The 18459-nt window shown below is 34.2% G+C and overlaps 1 protein-coding gene across 1 annotated transcript; it reads left to right on the top strand.

Annotated features, from left to right (window-relative positions):
• The first annotated feature begins 1802 nt into the window (after positions 1 to 1802).
• Positions 1803 to 18357, top strand: LOC128994620 (sorting nexin-30-like). Its single transcript, XM_054419290.1, has 9 exons — positions 1803 to 2028; positions 3424 to 3579; positions 4751 to 4861; positions 6662 to 6826; positions 9600 to 9795; positions 14423 to 14586; positions 15329 to 15574; positions 16547 to 16681; positions 18149 to 18357. The coding sequence occupies exons 1-9, from the start codon at positions 1897 to 1899 to the stop codon at positions 18224 to 18226; spliced, it is 1383 nt and encodes a 460-aa protein (XP_054275265.1). The 5' UTR covers positions 1803 to 1896; the 3' UTR covers positions 18227 to 18357.
• The last annotated feature ends 102 nt before the right edge of the window (positions 18358 to 18459 follow it).

Below are 18459 nucleotides of genomic sequence, written 5' to 3'. Positions count from 1 at the left end.
GACCTACGGTGATAGCTTATATTCCCTATATGAGAAATTCGCTAAATCTTACCACCACACACCTTTTATTTAAACGTATAATCTCCAAATCTACTGATCAGATGCATCTTTTTAGAAGGATTTACTTCAATGTAAAAGTAAATGGCGAGTTTTATTAATAACCATTTACTTAAGTCATGAGCAAAACCTCAACTTTCTATGGATTACCTTTCCCTTGTAAAGCAAAAGGTTTTGCTTTAGTTTTTATTAATACAGATAGAAGGATTTGATCAAATTTTCGCAAGTAAAAGGTTTACCTCACATTTATTAATACGGCTCAATGAAATCACCTACAGTACGACGAAATTTAATACAACACAATAAAACATTGACTTTGGATATTATTTACGGCAAAATCCCGATTTTTACAATCAATTGAATGCAAGAAAATATACTAAGCAGTACAAGGCAATAGGCCTACCATATGCGTACAATAAATTTTACGTCGTGTTACATGCAAATGTCTGCGTATGCTTGGATGTAATAAATTATTTACAGTATAATCACGGCCGCCTTTAACTCCTAATATTTTATGGCACAATTTTACTGGCTGGGTATCTGAGTGGATATAGTGCTCGCCTAGTAATCCAAAGGTCGCCGGTTCAATCCCGAGAAAAGTCAGCAGCTTTTTGATGGTTCGAAACTGGACCCAGCTGTTCCTGATTGATCATTGGGCTTTAAATAAATGATCCTGACTAATGAAACCGCTGATCTTAGTCAGTAACAAAGCTACACAGGTCATCACACACACCAATCCGTCACTAATATTTGGGTTAAATTACGCACCTAGGTGGCGTCCCCATCTCAATGATTGATAATTTATAATTGCTTCAAGACTGTGATGCAAAAAACCGCCACACCAAGGCATTTAAGCCGAATATCGCAAGGTGAGTGTCCGTTCCTCGTGTTTTTGGGTGCTGTAGAATTGGTTAGGTACCATTTGATAAATGACAATTGGGTGATAATGATTTTAACGCCAGAACTGTGTCTAAAACACCGAAACTAAGATTGTATCGTGGCGTTTAATTCTTTAAGGCTTAGTACCCCAATTTCGAAGATTCAATGAGCGCTCAATGTTGCAATGCCATATTTCACTTCACTACAATCACGGCCACCTTCAGAAGTGGCAACATAGCAATAAGTAGTGTTGCAACAGCTGTTTTGTTTGGAGGCAGGTAATGATATTTGTGTATTTTTTAAGAATATGAAAGCTTGGTTACTCTGGGCTATGATAATACTGACAACACTTTAAATGTACAAAATAGATTTCCAACTTGGCCAAATAGATTTCCAAATAGATCAAACTTGGCAAATTTATTCATTTTATACTGAGCTTTTAATGTTTTACTAAAAACCACACTTTATTAGTTTCCTTGTAGCAGAAAACCTAGGTACTCGTTAAACCTAATGTTATTTAAATGGATTTAATAGAAAATGAATTAAGACAAATGGAAATTCGCTTAGTCGGCAGGTTTGCTGCTGCGGGGGTACTGTTTTGACTTTTGACTGTTCTTGAGACTCGGACCAAGGACCCCATTAGAAACTAGAAAGAAAAACGTTTCTCTAGTGTAGTGCTGTGCTATAGTGTGGCCATAGATGAGCTCGGACTTTGACTTGACAGTTTGTGTTTTTTTGTTTTGCGTTTTGTTGTCTTTTTTTCAGGGAGTGCACTGAGTGCAGTCTTGAACTTGAACCGTCGACCGGATTTGGTCTGGACCGTTGCTGTCAAGAAGTGTCATTGGTGCCTGTCACTTTTCGTCTAACCTTATTAAGTTTAGTTAGTTAGATGTCGATATTTTGTTTATTGCTATGATAACGATTTAATGTAGCCCTACGGATTAATTACTATTAAATTCAATGGATAATTTTGAAGACTCAGCAGTCTTAGAAGTATCTTCTGAGAGTAAAACCCCGTTTTCTTTAAAAACTGAGAGTCGAGATTCGATCACGGATGTGTCAAACATCAGCACTAGCATAGATGGCTCACTGGTAATATTACTTTGTGCCGTACTTAGAAATAGTATATCCGGAAGTAGTATGAAATATTACTATTTAGTACTTTGATCATAATTATGAATATCAGATCTTTCACTAAACATAAACAGTCTATTTCCCTTTGTTTGATTTCCTTAGATAATAGCCTTAAGCCTTCAGTGAATTGTGGCTAGTAAAATTACCCTGTTTAAACCCAAAGTAGGCCTAGGGTACTTTGGTATTATACGGAGGCCACTTATTTTACAGCACGCTGCGGCGGTTATGTTAGGTTGGGTAAGGCTGCACTTTACTTTAGGTTCCACACTCATTCGAATGAAAATATCGATCGATATATCGATTAATTGATTGTTTCATTCGATATATCGTTTGGTTAGTTAGGTAGGTTAACCTAACCAAACGATATATCGAATGAAACAATCGATATATTCATCCGAATGAGTGTAGGACCTAAAGTAAAGTGCAGCCCCTAATATAACTGCCGCAGCACGCTGTATATTATAGGCGAGAGTTAAGAAGTCCTCTGAGCCAGAGTGATATGCAGCAATGTTTGTATGTTGACGCGCGGTATTTTCAGATGCTCTTTTGGTTTTATCGCAGTGGATGTGAGCCTTGACTGCCGCGTGGAACATGAGTAACCCGCCCGGCGCGCCTAGCCGTCGAATAGCAAGCGCCTGCATTTTTAGAATCTAGGCCAGGACTCAGAGGACTTCTTAACTCTCGACTACAGTAAGAATGGCCTCTGTATAATATAATACCAAAGAACCTAGGTGCCTGCCCTATTTCAACCATGATTATTGAATAATAATTGTATAATCTGCAAGGAAAAGTGGCCGGTTTTTACTAATTAAGGGTATTTTTTCTGATGACAAAAAACTTAATCTATTGATTTAACAATTTCTCTTACGTGTGTAATATGAGGTTTTTTTTATCAAGTTAACTTTACTTACTTATAGGCCTGACTAAGGTACCGTACCTTCCTGTTAAAGGGAACATTCATTATTATCAATGATTTCTTTTTGATATATAAATATTTTTGTTTTTCTCTCTTAAACATTAAGTTAGATTGACTTAGATATAGTACATATAAAATGTAGTTAGTTGGTTAGGTTAGTGTAGAACAGTTTCATTTCAATATTATATTATTTTTAAATTGTTTCTTGATACTGAACAACATTATTTTTCTATTCTTATCGTAGTTGTCAGTTTAGCTGATATGTTTCAATTTGTTAATATCAATAGGGCCTAGACACAGCATTGCATGAAAAATAAAATAGGCTAGGCCTATCGATATATCGAAAAGAAATCATCGATAATAATGAATGTTCCCTTTAACAGAAAAGTACCCTGACTACACATAGACTACTATACCTAAACTTATTTATTTTTCAGGTACAATCTTTGTCCCTCGAAAGTTTTTCCTTTGCCAATGAATTAGATGGATTTGATTCTGGATTAAATGGCAAAGACCTTCAAGTACGAGTTGATAACCCTCAAAAACATTTGGACTCATTAGAAACATACATAACATTTCGAGTCACCACTCGGGTAAGTAAAATTTGTGAATCTTGTATTCCCCTGCTTTAGGCCACCATAGCATATGGTTTTAAAATTTAGTTTGACAAAGGCCTACTCATTATACCTGTACACGCTATGGGCTTATTGTGCATGTTGCTTCCATTTTTAGTGATTTTCCTATAATAGAGAATAAGCTAGGCCTATTAACTTAGCATACCGTAGGTCTCATAGTAATACCTGGTGCCAGGCCAGGACCAATTCACGTTTTCGTTTTGATGGCCCTAGATGCAAAAAACACCATTCAATCCATGGCTGCCCAGTCATAACAAAACTTCTGACCATGCCGCGCCGTGTGTGGAACTAGTTCCCGAATTTAAGTTAGGGACTAATTGTCTGTCGGTATGTTTCAAGTTTTATTTAGGTAAATGTTAGTGTCTTTGTGTGTTCTTAAATCTCGAAGATCTCGCAAAAGTGACAACAAGAGCCTAGCCTGATGATGAGGTTATAACCTCAAAACCGGTAGCTGCTCCCTACAATAAAATTTAGGATTACAAATAGAATCAGGTAATTTTACACAATTTTAATATTAAAATGGTTTACAATACCATATAGTAATAGTTTGCTGCTGTCTCGGCCACTAAGTTTTGGTTACCGTACGTGGAACCATCATCGCCCCTCAAGGTAAAATCATTGACTATACTCAGAAAAATATATCCATAAACAAGCAAGGTATAGCAGTTTTATTCTCCATAAGGATAACTTGGGAATTTCAATTTTTTTTTAATTTTCTCCGTAACCAATAAATTGTACCAAAACACTTCAATGTATATTAAATTATTTGTTTTTTAAGCTCTTTGAAATTCCTTAGAGAGAAATTAGAAAATTTTATGTTTTCAGGGTAAATTATTAGAAAACCCCATTTTACCCTATACATAGTCAAATCCATAGTCCAATCATCCTGGTTTGCAAACTCATTCTATAAAACGTAGGCTTACACTTTTGTACCTAATTTAATCAAAATCAGATCATTTTTGTTTAAGTTATCGCGCTAACGGACATATAAATATATGAATTTGAACGGAGAAATAAAAAAAATATACTATTTTAAGTTCTTTTAAACTAGTGTACTAGGTTTTCATTGATTCTATAAGGTGTTTGGTTTTTGTTTATTTTTTGTGCAATTTATTGCAATATTTTTCAGACTTCCAGAGAGGAGTTTTCTGAAAATGAATATGTGGTGAGACGTAGATACAATGATTTTGTATGGCTGCGGCAAAAGCTTATTGAAGAATTTCCTACTCATGTCATTCCAGTAAGTAAGCGTTTTAGAAATAACGCCTCACTATAGCGCCTTGAGATAGGAGTAATATGGTAGACTCCCTCTTATCCGGACACCTTTTAACCTGACATCCGTTTAACCGGACTTCACTCAATGGAAATGACATCTCTTTAACCTGACAATTTTTATCAGCACATTGGTTTAAACGGCCTAGATGAGCAGGAAGTGGGCGGTTCTGAAAGTCTGTTCTCGTAGGAAAGATTTGAGACCAGTGATCACTTGTCTAAATACAATGCTCTCCTAAATTTAAGTCAAAAACTGTATGCAGTATGCATTTAAACGGTCCGTTTTAACGTGTTTTTGGGGACGTCGGTTTAACCGGAAAAACCATCCGCACTGGCCTCAGTCCCAAGGAGTCCAGATAAGAGGGAGTCTACTGTACCTAGTTAAATAATGTTAACGCGTAGAATTTTTGAATACATATTTTAAAACTTATATAACCTGTTATTATTCAATGTTAAAAATTTAGATTTTAAGAATTTTTAACTTTATGTTAAATAATCTCCATTGAAACTTTGTATTTACGATGTAAATGATATTGTAGATCATCTCACCAGCCATCGGACTGTAGAGTGATGTACACACGTGTTATATTATGTATTATTGACGATGCCTTATATGTAATTAATTGTGTAAAAATGTGATAAAGAGTTGGACTTTGATTTGAGGCTCCCGGCAACCTCACAAAAACTGAATGCTCTCATGAACCTGTGAACATAGCCTGTTTGTTTTGAAATTCATTCCTTCCTGTAGATACTATTTATTTTAGCAACAAAATTTAAATTGTTAGTAGCCTTGATTTTTCTGAGTATCACAAGCATCTAGTTGTGGTACTGCAGCAATGAGTCAGAAAGGAACTCTTGGCTATCAGATTTTATGGAATCATTTGAAACAATCATCTGGTCTATTTTTTTTTACCGACTAGGAATTTTGTCATACATACAATTTTTTGATACTTGGTATCCATTATAGAATATCAATCACAATCACAGTATCAATACCCTTTAATATTGATAGTGTCAGTGTCGCAACATCCCTATGCCAGACTACATTTATTTCCTTGTAGTTGCTTTGAAAGAGGGGGAGACTGTCCTTGAACTCTTGGTTATTATGGTTAAGTAGCCAGGTCAACTTTTGTAATATTATGGCTTAGCCATTTTGATTAGTAGGACCTGAGTTTATATCTAGTTTATATGATTTATAAACAAGTTATAGTTTTTACACCAGGGACTTGCCTATAATTTAATACACTTATCAAAACTGCTAGTATAGCCTACTTCTGTATTAGTAAATGAGTACCTATATTATATCTGTGACAAATGTGAATGAGTTTCTTCACTGAATTAATGCCATACCACAGAGCAAGTGACTTTGATTTCTTGCATGATCTCTGTTTATTGATAGTTGCTGTGGATTATTGCTAAATCGATAGTTAGTGGCAATTGAAGCCACAACTTATACATTGATTAACACACTTAAAATATTCTATAGCCTGTAGCTACTATCAGTATACATTTACCACGGGATAAGCCGTTGTTGTTATAATATAAGGCTTGTCTTCAAATCTGAAGGTCGCTGGTTTGTCTCAAAGCGAGATGGTCACCTAATCCAAAACAATTTGGCTCTCAATTAACAATAAACTATGTAATAAAAGGTCAATGTTAGATAAGACCAGGGATTGGAATGTTCCCTTACGAAAAAATTAAAAATGCCAATGGTGTGAGTAACACAAAAATAAATTTGTACTTTTGCTCACTCCTGTTTGTTTTGCAGCCGCTACCAGCTAAACACTCGCTTCTTGCTCAGTTGGATAGATATTCTAGGGAGTTTGTCATCTGCAGGATGGCAATGCTACATAGATTCCTCAACAGAATTGTAAACCACCCGATTCTCAGCTCACATTCCACTGTCCATGTCTTTCTTACAGCTAAGCCTGCAGTAAGTATGATTGTTATAACCCATTTGTTATACAGGGTGTCCGAAAAATAATGCCAGGATTTTGAACGGCCGTTGCTTGGGTGTTATTGAAGATAATTGAACGATTTAGAGGTCAAATTAAAAGGAACGGAAGTGTTTTTCAAACTTTGATATAATTTAAATAAATTTAATGAAATTTTGAGTGTCTTATATGAAGTCTTATATGAATGTAAAACTGCCTCTATAGCAGTGTTGGGGAAGCTACTTTTAAAATGTAGCTAGCTACAACTACTGCTACATTTCCAAAAAGTAGCTTAGCTACAGCTACAGCTACAGTTCCGAGAAAGTAGCTAGCTACAACTACAGCTACAATGAAATGTAGCTATAGCTACAATTTTAGCTACTTTTCCTGTAAAATTAATTGCAACTATGTAAACCTAACGTTACAACAACAGAACCAAAATAAGTTAGTTGGGTGTTCCATCATATTTAGTGCTTGTTTTTAAATATGGCATTATTTTTAAGCATATTATATGTAAATTTCATTAGCCTAAGTTCAAAGGACATACAAACAAACTATATTTTAAAAGCCCATTTCATTTCTTTAATCTACATTCATTTATAGATTCTTTTATCAACTATTAAAACAATAAAACTGTAAAAATATTATTCAAAAATACTTTTTTGTGTTACAGAGCCTAGCCTAATGAAATTGGAGTTAATTGCCTTTCCTTATTTTTAATGTTAAAAACTACATTTCTATAACTTTTACCCATAGTAATATGTTACTTGTTCTATGAATAACACTTTTCAATGTTGTGTGTGAAATCGTCCTTTGTCAAATTATGCATAGGTCAAATTGTGCTTCAACAAACGTTGGTGCAGAAAACAGTATTCAGCAGCTTATCCTGAAATCGGCTTTTAATTTAAACATGTTGAAAATTGTTAAGTAAAAATAACATTTAGGCGTAGCCTACTTGGCTTTGTACAACAAATTGGCTATAGTAGGCTTGTTCTTACAAGGCCTAAACATACATATTCCTATTAATTGAACTTGATATTCGTATTAATCCAATAGCATAGCCTAGGAATAGTCCTTGACAAGAGCTGTTAGCAGGAGCAAACTACCGTATGCTACTTTTTTAATGCAAGTTTCATGTTATATGGAGATTTTTTTGTTACAATTATTATGTATTCTAGGCCTAAGCATATCTTACATCTCATCAGGAAATTTACTCTTCGTTCATTTAGTAAACCTTTGAAAAATCTTTGTAATCTAACCAAGGAAGGGCTTGTGATGGTGAACCACAATCAACAGATGAAGCAAAGGTTGATAGACCAGCTTTCTCATTATTTTTAGGTTTAGTGTTGGTTTCCATTAAAACCCAAGTTTAAACTAAATTTATACAATAAAGAAACTAAATTGATTACTAATTTCCCTTCCCTGACAATCACTTGAAAGCATTCAATAGCTTCTCTTGTCACCGGTACGGTAACGTTTAATTAAACGTCGTCTGCAGCTAGCAATTTTATTTTATCTGACAGTAATCATAGAGTAGCAAATGAAGGAAATGAGAGCCAAACATGTGGATAACACTCAGATAATAGCCTCCATGTCCACGCAACGTTTTAATAGGTAATGACACGACTGTGACCAGCTGTATGAAGCCAAGAAAGTAGGCCTAACTTTTTTGAAAATCTCAGTTTGAAAAAGGTTGTTTCACGTAAGGTTGTGATAAAAATCACTATCTCAATCAATGTTAATGTAGCGAGAAAAGTAGCTAAAATTCCGCTACAACTACTTTAAAAATGTAGCTAGCTACAGCTAAAGCTACAAAATCTTAAAAGTAGCGTAGCTACAGCTAACGCTACAAAAAAAGTAGCGCGCTACTGTAGCGTCGCTACTTGTAGCGCGCTACTTCCCAACACTGCTCTATAGGCTAAGTCTATAAGATTAGACCGATCAGCGGGTTTGATCTATTGTCTTAACTGAATTTTGTTTTGAGGCATGAAGTCTCAAGATTTCACAAATAACTATTCACTGAAGGAAATTATTTTTTTCAGGCTTCTGATACAGGATTGTCAGATTTATTTTGGTCATCACTTGTTTTTTGGCCGACCAGGTGAATCTCCTTTCAAATCACTTTGTGTCAAAAAACTGATTAAACCAGTGACAAATTGCTTTATCATCGGGTAAATTATAATTTTGTTTAATTTAACAAAAGATTTACACCCTGACCCTGTGTCTTCTGTTGTGTCGTAACCATCGAACTGACGTCAGGCTTGTGAGTCACAATGGCGGCCTGCCTCCACGCACCTGTCCTGCGCTTGCCAAGTTTAACGTTTCCTCCCTTGCTACATGGAAAAAAATACCTTATTATTTGAACTTCAATTTAACGTTTAAATCGTTGAGTTATCGTCAATAGTCCCCAAGCAATGACCGTTTAAAATCCCGCCAATCTTTTTTGGATACCCTGTAATGTAGTGGTCTTTGTGTGTTTTCGTAACTAGTGGTTAGCTGCTTAGACAATGGTACCAGAGGGTAATTTTATCAGTTTCCCAGGAAAATGGAAATTTATTTAACCGTAACATGATAAAGTAATTATAGAAGTGAAAGAACTTCAACTTTTGAAATACGATAGTTCTGTTACATTTTATGAAGAGATGATACTGAGGAAGACTATTTACAAACATTTAAATTTGTAACTTTTTTGGAAAAAAAAAATCTTTTACATTTCGTTACTTTTGATCGTTTCCCCGTACATTTTGTTATTTTTGATCGTTTCCCCCCTAGGAATTCCAGATGCACCGTAAAAACTCAGGCAGCTTAATAGGAAGAATGACAGGCTCTCTTCAGCAGTTTGCCAACTCCTACGTCTGTCACAAGAACGAGCCTGAGTTTGAAGCCGTTAAAGATTATGTTGAAGTCCTTTCGGAAAAACTGTCCACCCTTGAAAAGATCGGGGAAAGAATCAATAAAGAACGGAAAGGTATAGTTTTTCAATAATATATTTGAATTTTGGATTTCATGTACTTTTGTTGTTTATACAACTATCAGAATACACTAGTATAAACCTTAAGATTACAACAATTAAAACGGAAAGTAAATAAAAGAAACGTCTTATAACACTTAAAACATATATTTACGCTTATACTGTTACTCACAAGACGGTAAATATACAAAAACGATGGTAAGTGGTGATCGATTTCGATTGGACACTCCAATCATCATCAGACCCAATAGGCGATGTTTTTGTATATTTACCGTCTTGTGAGTAACAGTATAAGCGTAAATATATGTTTTAAGTGTTATAAGACGTTTCTTTTATTTACTTTCCGTAAATTTAATAACACGTACAATGCTGATCAAGAAGTTATTTAACAATTAAAACAACATAAACACTCTGCTGTTTTAGAACTATTTGAATAGACATAGCCATTTCTACCATTAATTAATAGAGGATTTTATTATATCCAAAACGAAGTTTGGTCTCTTTTAATTTCTTTTCTCATTATTAAATTAGAAGAGGGCTAACATACAAATTTGCCTGAGAACTTCGCTGAATTAAGGAACAGATATATTTACTATCAGAATAAACTTAGTATATCTGTTCCTTAATTCAACAAAGTTCTCAGGAAAATTTTGTGTTTGCCCTCTTCTAATTTAAGAATGAGAGAATAAATTAAAAGAGACTAAACCCCGCTTAACATAATTGAAAGGGACAAAGCCGTTTTGGATAAACAAATTCTCTATTAATTAATGGTAGAAATAGAATGGTCATTTGCTCCATCGCGTTGGCCAAACTGGTCCAACTGGTGCTAATGCGGACAGTTTCCTTTGCATAGTTCATTTTTTGGTACCTATAATAGTTTTATACTTTTATTGGTTTTGATTAACTGGGATTTGGTGTCAAGGTACGGTATATCAAATAAAAGGTATCAGCAATCAATCAATCAATCAATCTTTATTTGCCATAAGGATACATTTACATATCATTGACAAAGTCTATTTGCAGTTTTCAAACCAAGTCTTAAAATAAACAACAAAATACTCTAACAGGCCAAATATTACAATTAACATTCAACTCCATTCACATTCTTAACTGAAATTTAAACCAAACTAAAGGACAATTTCTCCCAGTTTAAAATAATCATCCAGACTATAAAAAGGGTTCTGAAGTAGATAATTATAAAACATAGCCTTAAATTTGTTAATTGAATGAAAATTTATATTATTTTTTACTGAATTATACACTTTAATTGATAAAATTTGTGGCAATTACTAGTTTTACTAAGACGATGGGATTCTAACAGCGCAGTATTTTTAAAACGAGTGTTGTGACTGTGATTATTAAATTGAAGATATTCAGGGTTTTTTAATATATAAACAATCAGATCATAAATGAACAAATTTACTGCAGTTTGAATTTGCAGATCTATAAAAAGAGGTTTGCAATTATCAAGGTGCGTCCCTGTCATAGCTCTTAAAGCCCTTTTTTGGAGAATCAAAATTTCTTTTATTCTACCACTACCACCCCAAAGCACCAATCCGTATCTCATGATTGACTGGAAGTACGCAAAATAGGCCGTCCTTACATATTTCCTAGGAACCTGATATACCAGACGATCTAAAAGATGCACCACACGAGACAATCTTGAAGATAAATAATCTATGTGAGCATTCCATGTGAGTTGATTATCAATTTGAAGGCCCAAAAATTTTACAGCTGTGCTATTCAAATCAAATCAAATCAAATCAAAATGTCTTTATTTCGTAAAAGTAATCATTTTTACATTTTTACAAAATACAGTATCAGATTACCATAAGAATATAACTGAGTACTTGAACTAAACGAAATGAATCCCACATGGGAGAACCCGTGCGTGGGAGTGAGTCATTCTGTACTTTAATATGAAAGAGAAAAAAAAAAAAAAAAATTATACGTAATAAGAAACAAAACAAAATACTTCTATCCACTGGCATGATTCCAAAGCGCTAGCGGAATTTTGGCTAATCACATTGGAACATAGATATTATAACATAGATATTATTATAGATATTAATATAGATATTATAACATAGATATTATTTAGATCACTCATAGTGGGGATTTGTTTTAGTGTAAAAATCATGTTTTGGGTTTTTTCTTTATTAAGCAAAAATCCATTCGCATTAAACCAATTTGATGATTTTAGCTTTGTTTCATGGACAAGATTTTTTAGTTCTGTTAGGTTGGGGTTTACATGAAAAAATGTTGTATCGTCAGCATAAAGAATAGTTTGACTCTTTACTGCCAATGGAAGGTCATTAAAATAAATTAAAAATAAAAGTGGACCAAGGACTGAGCCTTGGGGAACGCCCCATTTTACATTCTTTTCTTGTGACGTATTGCCATTAATACTTACTATTTGTTTACGATTGTTTAGGTAAGATGAAAAGAATTGTAGAGATGGCCCTCGAAACCCATAATTTTGTAATTTGTTTAAAAGAATTTTAAAATCAACACAATCAAACGCCTTGCTCAGGTCACAAAAAGTGCCCTGAGCAAATAACCTATTTTCAAATGCCCCATGAATCTGACGAATTAGATTATCAAGAGCATCAATAGTGGACATTCCCTTTCTAAATCCAAATTGGGATACATTAAACAAGTTGTTTTCCTCAAAATACTCATTAACCTGTTCAAAGACCAAGATTTCAATTAATTTACCAATTACCGGAATTACTGAGATAGGACGATAACTTTGGGGTTTATCTCTTGGACCCTTCTTATAGACTGGACAAACACGTGAGACCTTCAACAAGTCTGGGAATACTCCAGCTTCTAACAATGAGTTTATACAATTAGCAAGAGGTACATGTAAACTATAAATAATATTTTTCAGTAAATTATTTGACATTCCATAAACATCATCACTTTTTGAGTTTTTCATTTTTTGAACTGCATTGATAACATTTAAAGGCGTTACAATTTTCCAACTAAATAAAACATCGTTTAAATTAATACCACCATCAGTAAGGTCTATTGGTGAGCTCTGCATTTTTGTGTTATCAAGCTGTAGTTTAATATCAGCAATAGAGTTAATAAAGTAGTCGTTAAGGACATCAGACTCAATAGTTAAATGAAGCCTTTCAGAGCACACTTTGTTTTTCTTTATAAGATCCCATGCTGCTTTACATTGGTTATTGCTTTTCTATGAGGTACACATTATACATTAGTTTGGCTTCTTTTATGGATCTTTTATATTGAAATTTCAATCTTTCATATTCAACATTGATAATGAACTTATAATTACTTGAATCATTTAAACCACATTTTAAATTATCAACAGGTTCAACAGTTTTTGCTTAGTATACGCTAAGTCAGCTGTGTACCATTCTTGTTTGAATTTAATTTTACAATTTTGCTTGTTGTCATATTTTTTTTTCACTGGGGTCTTAAAATAGTTCAAATTATTAAGTAATTAAGTAATCTGACACATACTTTAGTAACTCCCATTAGCTTGTCAACAACCTTTGTCATGGGTAAACGGTGGGAGTAACTATATGACATTTTATAGGGAAAATCAGAAATGTTGTAATACATTTTGAACCGTAATTTTTACAGCAATGCACTATTTTGTTTAGAATTAAGGACCATAACTACTTTTAATCAAAACTTTTACATTAATTTTGTCAAAGCATTATAAAAGGAGTGTAAAATTAGAAATAATAACTGGGTGCTAATTTTGCGGTTCTTACCAAGAACTAAGCTTATCTCAACACACCTGTATATGCCTTTTCATATTTCACGCAGACAATGTCTAAAATTCTAATCTGGGAAGCCCTTTTTTACCATCATCAACCAAAAGACTAAAGCTACCTTAGTACTCCAGTATATATTCACCATCAATTTAGGTATGTTTGCTGCTTTAGGCAGTTAAGCTTCTGGAAGGATTCAAATTTCTTATTTTAAATAACATTAACAAAAGCAAACAAAGAGACTGTTTTTACACAAAAAATGATATGGTGTACAGAGTTAATCTATCCAGACACACCAATATTGATTCTGAGTTTGTTTAAGTTACAATAATTTGTTTTAAATATGAGCTTTTTATGACTTATGTCCCTAGAAGCCACTAGTATATATTTAAACTTAAACGTAATGGTAATTCATGTTACAAAAATTGTAACCATCCTGAGTCATAGTCACTAAATGACACTATTCAATTGTATACTAAAGTAGACTCCCTCTTATCTGGACACCTTTTAACCGGACATATCTGTTTAACCGGACTACACTCGGCAGAAATGACAGCTCTTTAACCAGACAATTTTTATCAGCACATTGGTTTAACCGGACTAGATCGGCAGGAAGCGGGCAGTACTGAAACGACTGTTCTCGTGGGAAAGATTTGAGACCAGTGATCACGTGTCTAAATACAATGCTCTCCTAAATTTAAGTCGAATATCACAGTAAACGTCCGTTTTAACGAGTTTTTGGGGATGTCGGTTTAACCGGAAAACCCGCTATCCAGACTGGCCTCGGTCCCGAGGAGTCCGGATAGTAGGGAGTCTACTGTATGTAGCCTATATTGAGTGAATAAAGAAAATTTAAATTTTATTATGCTATGTAGACCATGTGGCAGAACTAAACAACTACTCTCCAATACTAACATCGTGGGCTGGTATTGAGCCTGTGTTGAGGCCGCTACTGTTAGATATTGGTGTGGCAGTTGAAACAGTGGCTGCAGCTCAGCAGAAACATCTCATCAGCTCTTATCAGATCAACTTTTCTCAGGTAAATAAATGCTATCTTGAATTACAATATAGTGAATTCACCAGTCATTTTATTTTAACTCCTGTTGTAATTTTTTTCAAATTGAAGAATTGAAGGTAGTAATGTGCTCTGGTAATTTAGTAAACAAAGTTTGAAAGGCACTTTCAAGATAAACCAAAATAAAATTACAACTTGCAGTTAAAATTAATTATTGGTAACACAGTTTTAGGATGATTTTGTAAATTGAACCCAAATAAAATATCAACATCAGTTAGTTCTAAATCAAAGCACGGCTTCTTCTTATTGATTTTTTCTTGCTAATTCTTTTCTGTGGGTTATTCCTAGTGATAATTGTTAATTGATATTGATATGATATCTTTTTTCCAAAAATACCTTATCATAAAACTAACTTAACTACTGGCAGTATTTTCAGTTGCAGCACCTATTTTAAAACCCCATTACAATTAGTCCTAGTGGTGATTTTCAATTGGTATGAGGTTATTTTTTCCAAGAAAACATAATCACAAAACCTACCTCATAACAGTCTGTATTTTCAGTTGCTGACTCATTTTATTGCAATACTCCATTACAGACCGTGTAGACTCCTAAATACTTAAGTACCATAGCTGGAGATGCACGGAGTATAGAAAACAATGTCACCAAGGTAGCATCCATAGTTATGCCATGTTGTGCCTATTGCTGTGGAAGATAATAATGTAAAAAATTGTAATATTTGAAGAGTCACTGTTTGTTTTTTTTTCAGCCTTTGAAGGAGTATCTCATGTACTTAGAAGCAATAAACGAAGCTTTGGATAGAAGAGAAAATATTCAAATTGAGTATGAGTTAGCTCTCGAGGAAATGAACAAGGTGAAGACGGAAAAGGATCAGTTGGTGCATTCTGATCCGACCAATACTACGTCCTCTTTCGCCCTCTGGAAGCCGACCAGTTGTCATGACAAGTTAGAAAAGCTGAGTTTGACTATACCAAAGTTGTTGAAGACTGTGGAGGTTTGTAAAACTTAACATACTCGTAGAATTCAATTCATTTTATTTATTAAGTAAGAAGGAATGGATACTCTTGAGGTTGAAACCAACTTACCCAAGAAATGAGTTCCAAGTAGCTGAAAGCACAAAAAGGTTCACAACACAAACATTTAACAATGCTGACAATCACTAAACCTACTCCTAAAATCAGGCTGAAAAATTTTAGAACCCTCCAGCGTAACAAAACTTCAGAAACCCTTCAGCCAGCGTAACAAAACTTCAGAAACCCTTAACCCTAGTCTACAGACAACCCCCAAACTCCCAAAAAACCTTCTAGTCCACTCAAAACTGCCAGACTCATCAATATTAGAAAAGGAATTAATCGACACTGACATAATGTTAAACTAAAACCCCATGTCCCAACATGCCCAATCCCCACACAACCTGGGATTTGACAACTGTTTCACCACAAATCTATGAAATAATTTCCAAAGAATCAATGCATCAGCTCTAGGAGATGAGATTTTGCCTTCCAATTTGTTACCAACTCGTGAGCACTATTTAACCTAAATATCTGATAAAAACTTTCCCCTACCCCTAACTCACAGAACTAACTGACGCTTTAGAGTACAAACTAAGGCTATTGTTTTGTAAACAAATATTATTTATGTATATAGACTAGTTTTATTATTTAGTGATTAGAAAGATTAGAAACTTTATTGAGATTATTGTGAAAAGTTGTGAATTTTGTTGGGCTTTCAACTGTTAAAGATTTTCATTGTACAAAATCACAATAGGCTAAGCAACTTTGAGGCATGATTGAGTTAAGGTCATGAAGAAGTTTTAAGGTCAGAAGAAGTTTCATTTCCACCACCATTGTTACAGAATGGCTGTGTTAAGCAAGAAGTTAATAGTGCTTCAATAATTTTAAAGTCATAAAGATTTGTTTAGACTGAAACATCTATGACAATAATTAATCATCCCTATTAATTGTAGGGTAATCAAGATAAAATGGAAATAGCAAATGAAAACTTGAGAGCTGACATGGAGAGATGGCGTATAGAAAAGAAAAACGACTTAAAGAAGCTGTTGATCAAAATGGCTGATCAACACATACGATATTACCAAGAGGTAAGACTATCAATTGTTACACTTTAACCGTACGGGTAAAATTATTTTACTAGTGTAAAGAAGAGCATGAGAGCTTTCACACTGTACAGTTATGGCGACGACAGAATACTCTTGCAGCTGTCCACTGCCCCTGAACCAGACGGTTGTCGGTTGCATCTGTGGCCTAAATGCAAGCTTTCACACTGCACAGTTTTTAATCTAACGGGTGCTCAGCAAACAGATCAGCTGTTGCAATGTTTTCGTTGAAAATCTGACCTGTCAATTAAACACTGTTTATAGTGAGGTTGTAAGAACATTCATCTCGTCATACAGTCAGAAACTGTGTAGTGTGAAAGAATCATGGAAATGGCGTGAACTCGTTTTCAACCGGACGGCGGAAATCAAATAGCGTGAAAGGAGCGTACTCCTCCACTGGTTGCAGAAAAAAAAGCAGTTGGTATTTTTGATAATATGTTAAACACATTACAGTACGGTTCACAAGAGTCTGCAGATGAGGGACGAGCCTATTTACCACGTGACTTCGAAGGAGTCAATGAGGACAGTGCGGTGATGCCAAATCTAATATTACTAGCTGATTTGAAAATATTGTTTAGTATATTTTAATTAGTGTAAAAAAATAGTGAATGGGTGATGTTCGCTAATCCAGTTTTTGTATTGACTCCTGCCAACTGCAGACTCTCGTGGCCCCTAGTATAGTTCAAAATTGTTTTCTGATACAAAACATTGTATTACATGCATGGTATTATATGGTGGGCCTAAGCGTGATTTGATATTTTTGTAGCACTTACCTACTTTTTTTATTAGGATGCCGATTGCAGTATAGCTCAAAGGAAAATAAACTCATTGCATTGTTAAGTGGTTGTAACGGTTTGTTTATTTGAATTGTCAGTTATAAAGGACAGTGACAGTTACAATTTATTAACTACTGATTTTAAGCACCACCATGTTAAATGCGTGTATTTCATGATGGTACCCAATCCAAACAGTATTTTCAATCATGGAGATTGTGAGAAGGAAACTACTGGACCAGTCATTGGGCCTGCTTGTTTCAGAAGTACTAATAGATTGCCAATTTTTCAATACATCTGTAAATAATTATTTTCGTTTTTTGTTTTACCCTTAACTTATAGAATAATGTGGATTATTAATTAACCTTAAAACTTAGTGGGTGTGGTGTGATGAGTTGTAATGTACCAACCAGAACATGAACAGTGCACACTAACTATATTATTCAAACTGGTACATACTTTCCCTAAAATATTTTTTAGTGTTGGCATTTTTATCTGTCAACTAACACACATACAACTCCAAAACAGATAATCACAAGCCTATGGCCATTACATTTATTTATCAATTATTGCAATTCATTTAGTTGTCACTCAGTAGGTTTTAGTGTTAATTTACAAAGCTTCTGATATATTTACGTTATCAATGTTGTTAAGTTAAAATAATAATATATATTTGCAGTGCCTTGCCGCTTGGGAGAAAGTGGTGCCAACACTCAAGGAAACAGGAAATACCACCAGTGGTGCCAATAAAAGCTAGTCAGAAATAAAAACTTATTATTGTGTGTGCAAGTGTGTACCATATAAAATCAAAATGTAACTTAAATGTACGAACCTCAGCTATTAAGAGTTTTATTTATGTATGTTGTTAATAAAATTATTATTTGTTAAGAGCTTTTTACTTCTTTGAGTTTAAAAGTTCTATTAAGTTCTCCAATTCTCTATATTTTTTCCTAACAACAAAAGTAATTGGAAAGCATTATTAGAATGGTC

This window comes from Macrosteles quadrilineatus, unplaced genomic scaffold, assembly GCF_028750875.1.
Source record: "Macrosteles quadrilineatus isolate MER2022 unplaced genomic scaffold, UCM_ALF_1.0 Scaffold_5__1_contigs__length_97177068, whole genome shotgun sequence".
NCBI classification, from domain to species: Eukaryota; Metazoa; Arthropoda; class Insecta; order Hemiptera; family Cicadellidae; genus Macrosteles; species Macrosteles quadrilineatus.
The sequence above is the reverse complement of the archived record's forward strand: the minus strand, read 5'-3'. Positions and strand labels throughout refer to the sequence as shown.

Excerpts from the sequence above, each read along its gene's own strand:
- LOC128994620 (XM_054419290.1), top strand. The coding sequence starts at position 1,897 with ATGGATAATTTTGAAGACTCAGCAGTCTTAGAAGTATCTTCTGAGAGT. Across the intron at positions 14,587-15,328 it reads ATCAGATCAACTTTTCTCAG|CCTTTGAAGGAGTATCTCAT; the intron begins GTAAATAAATGC and ends TTTTTTTTTCAG. Across the intron at positions 16,682-18,148 it reads ACATACGATATTACCAAGAG|TGCCTTGCCGCTTGGGAGAA; the intron begins GTAAGACTATCA and ends ATATATTTGCAG.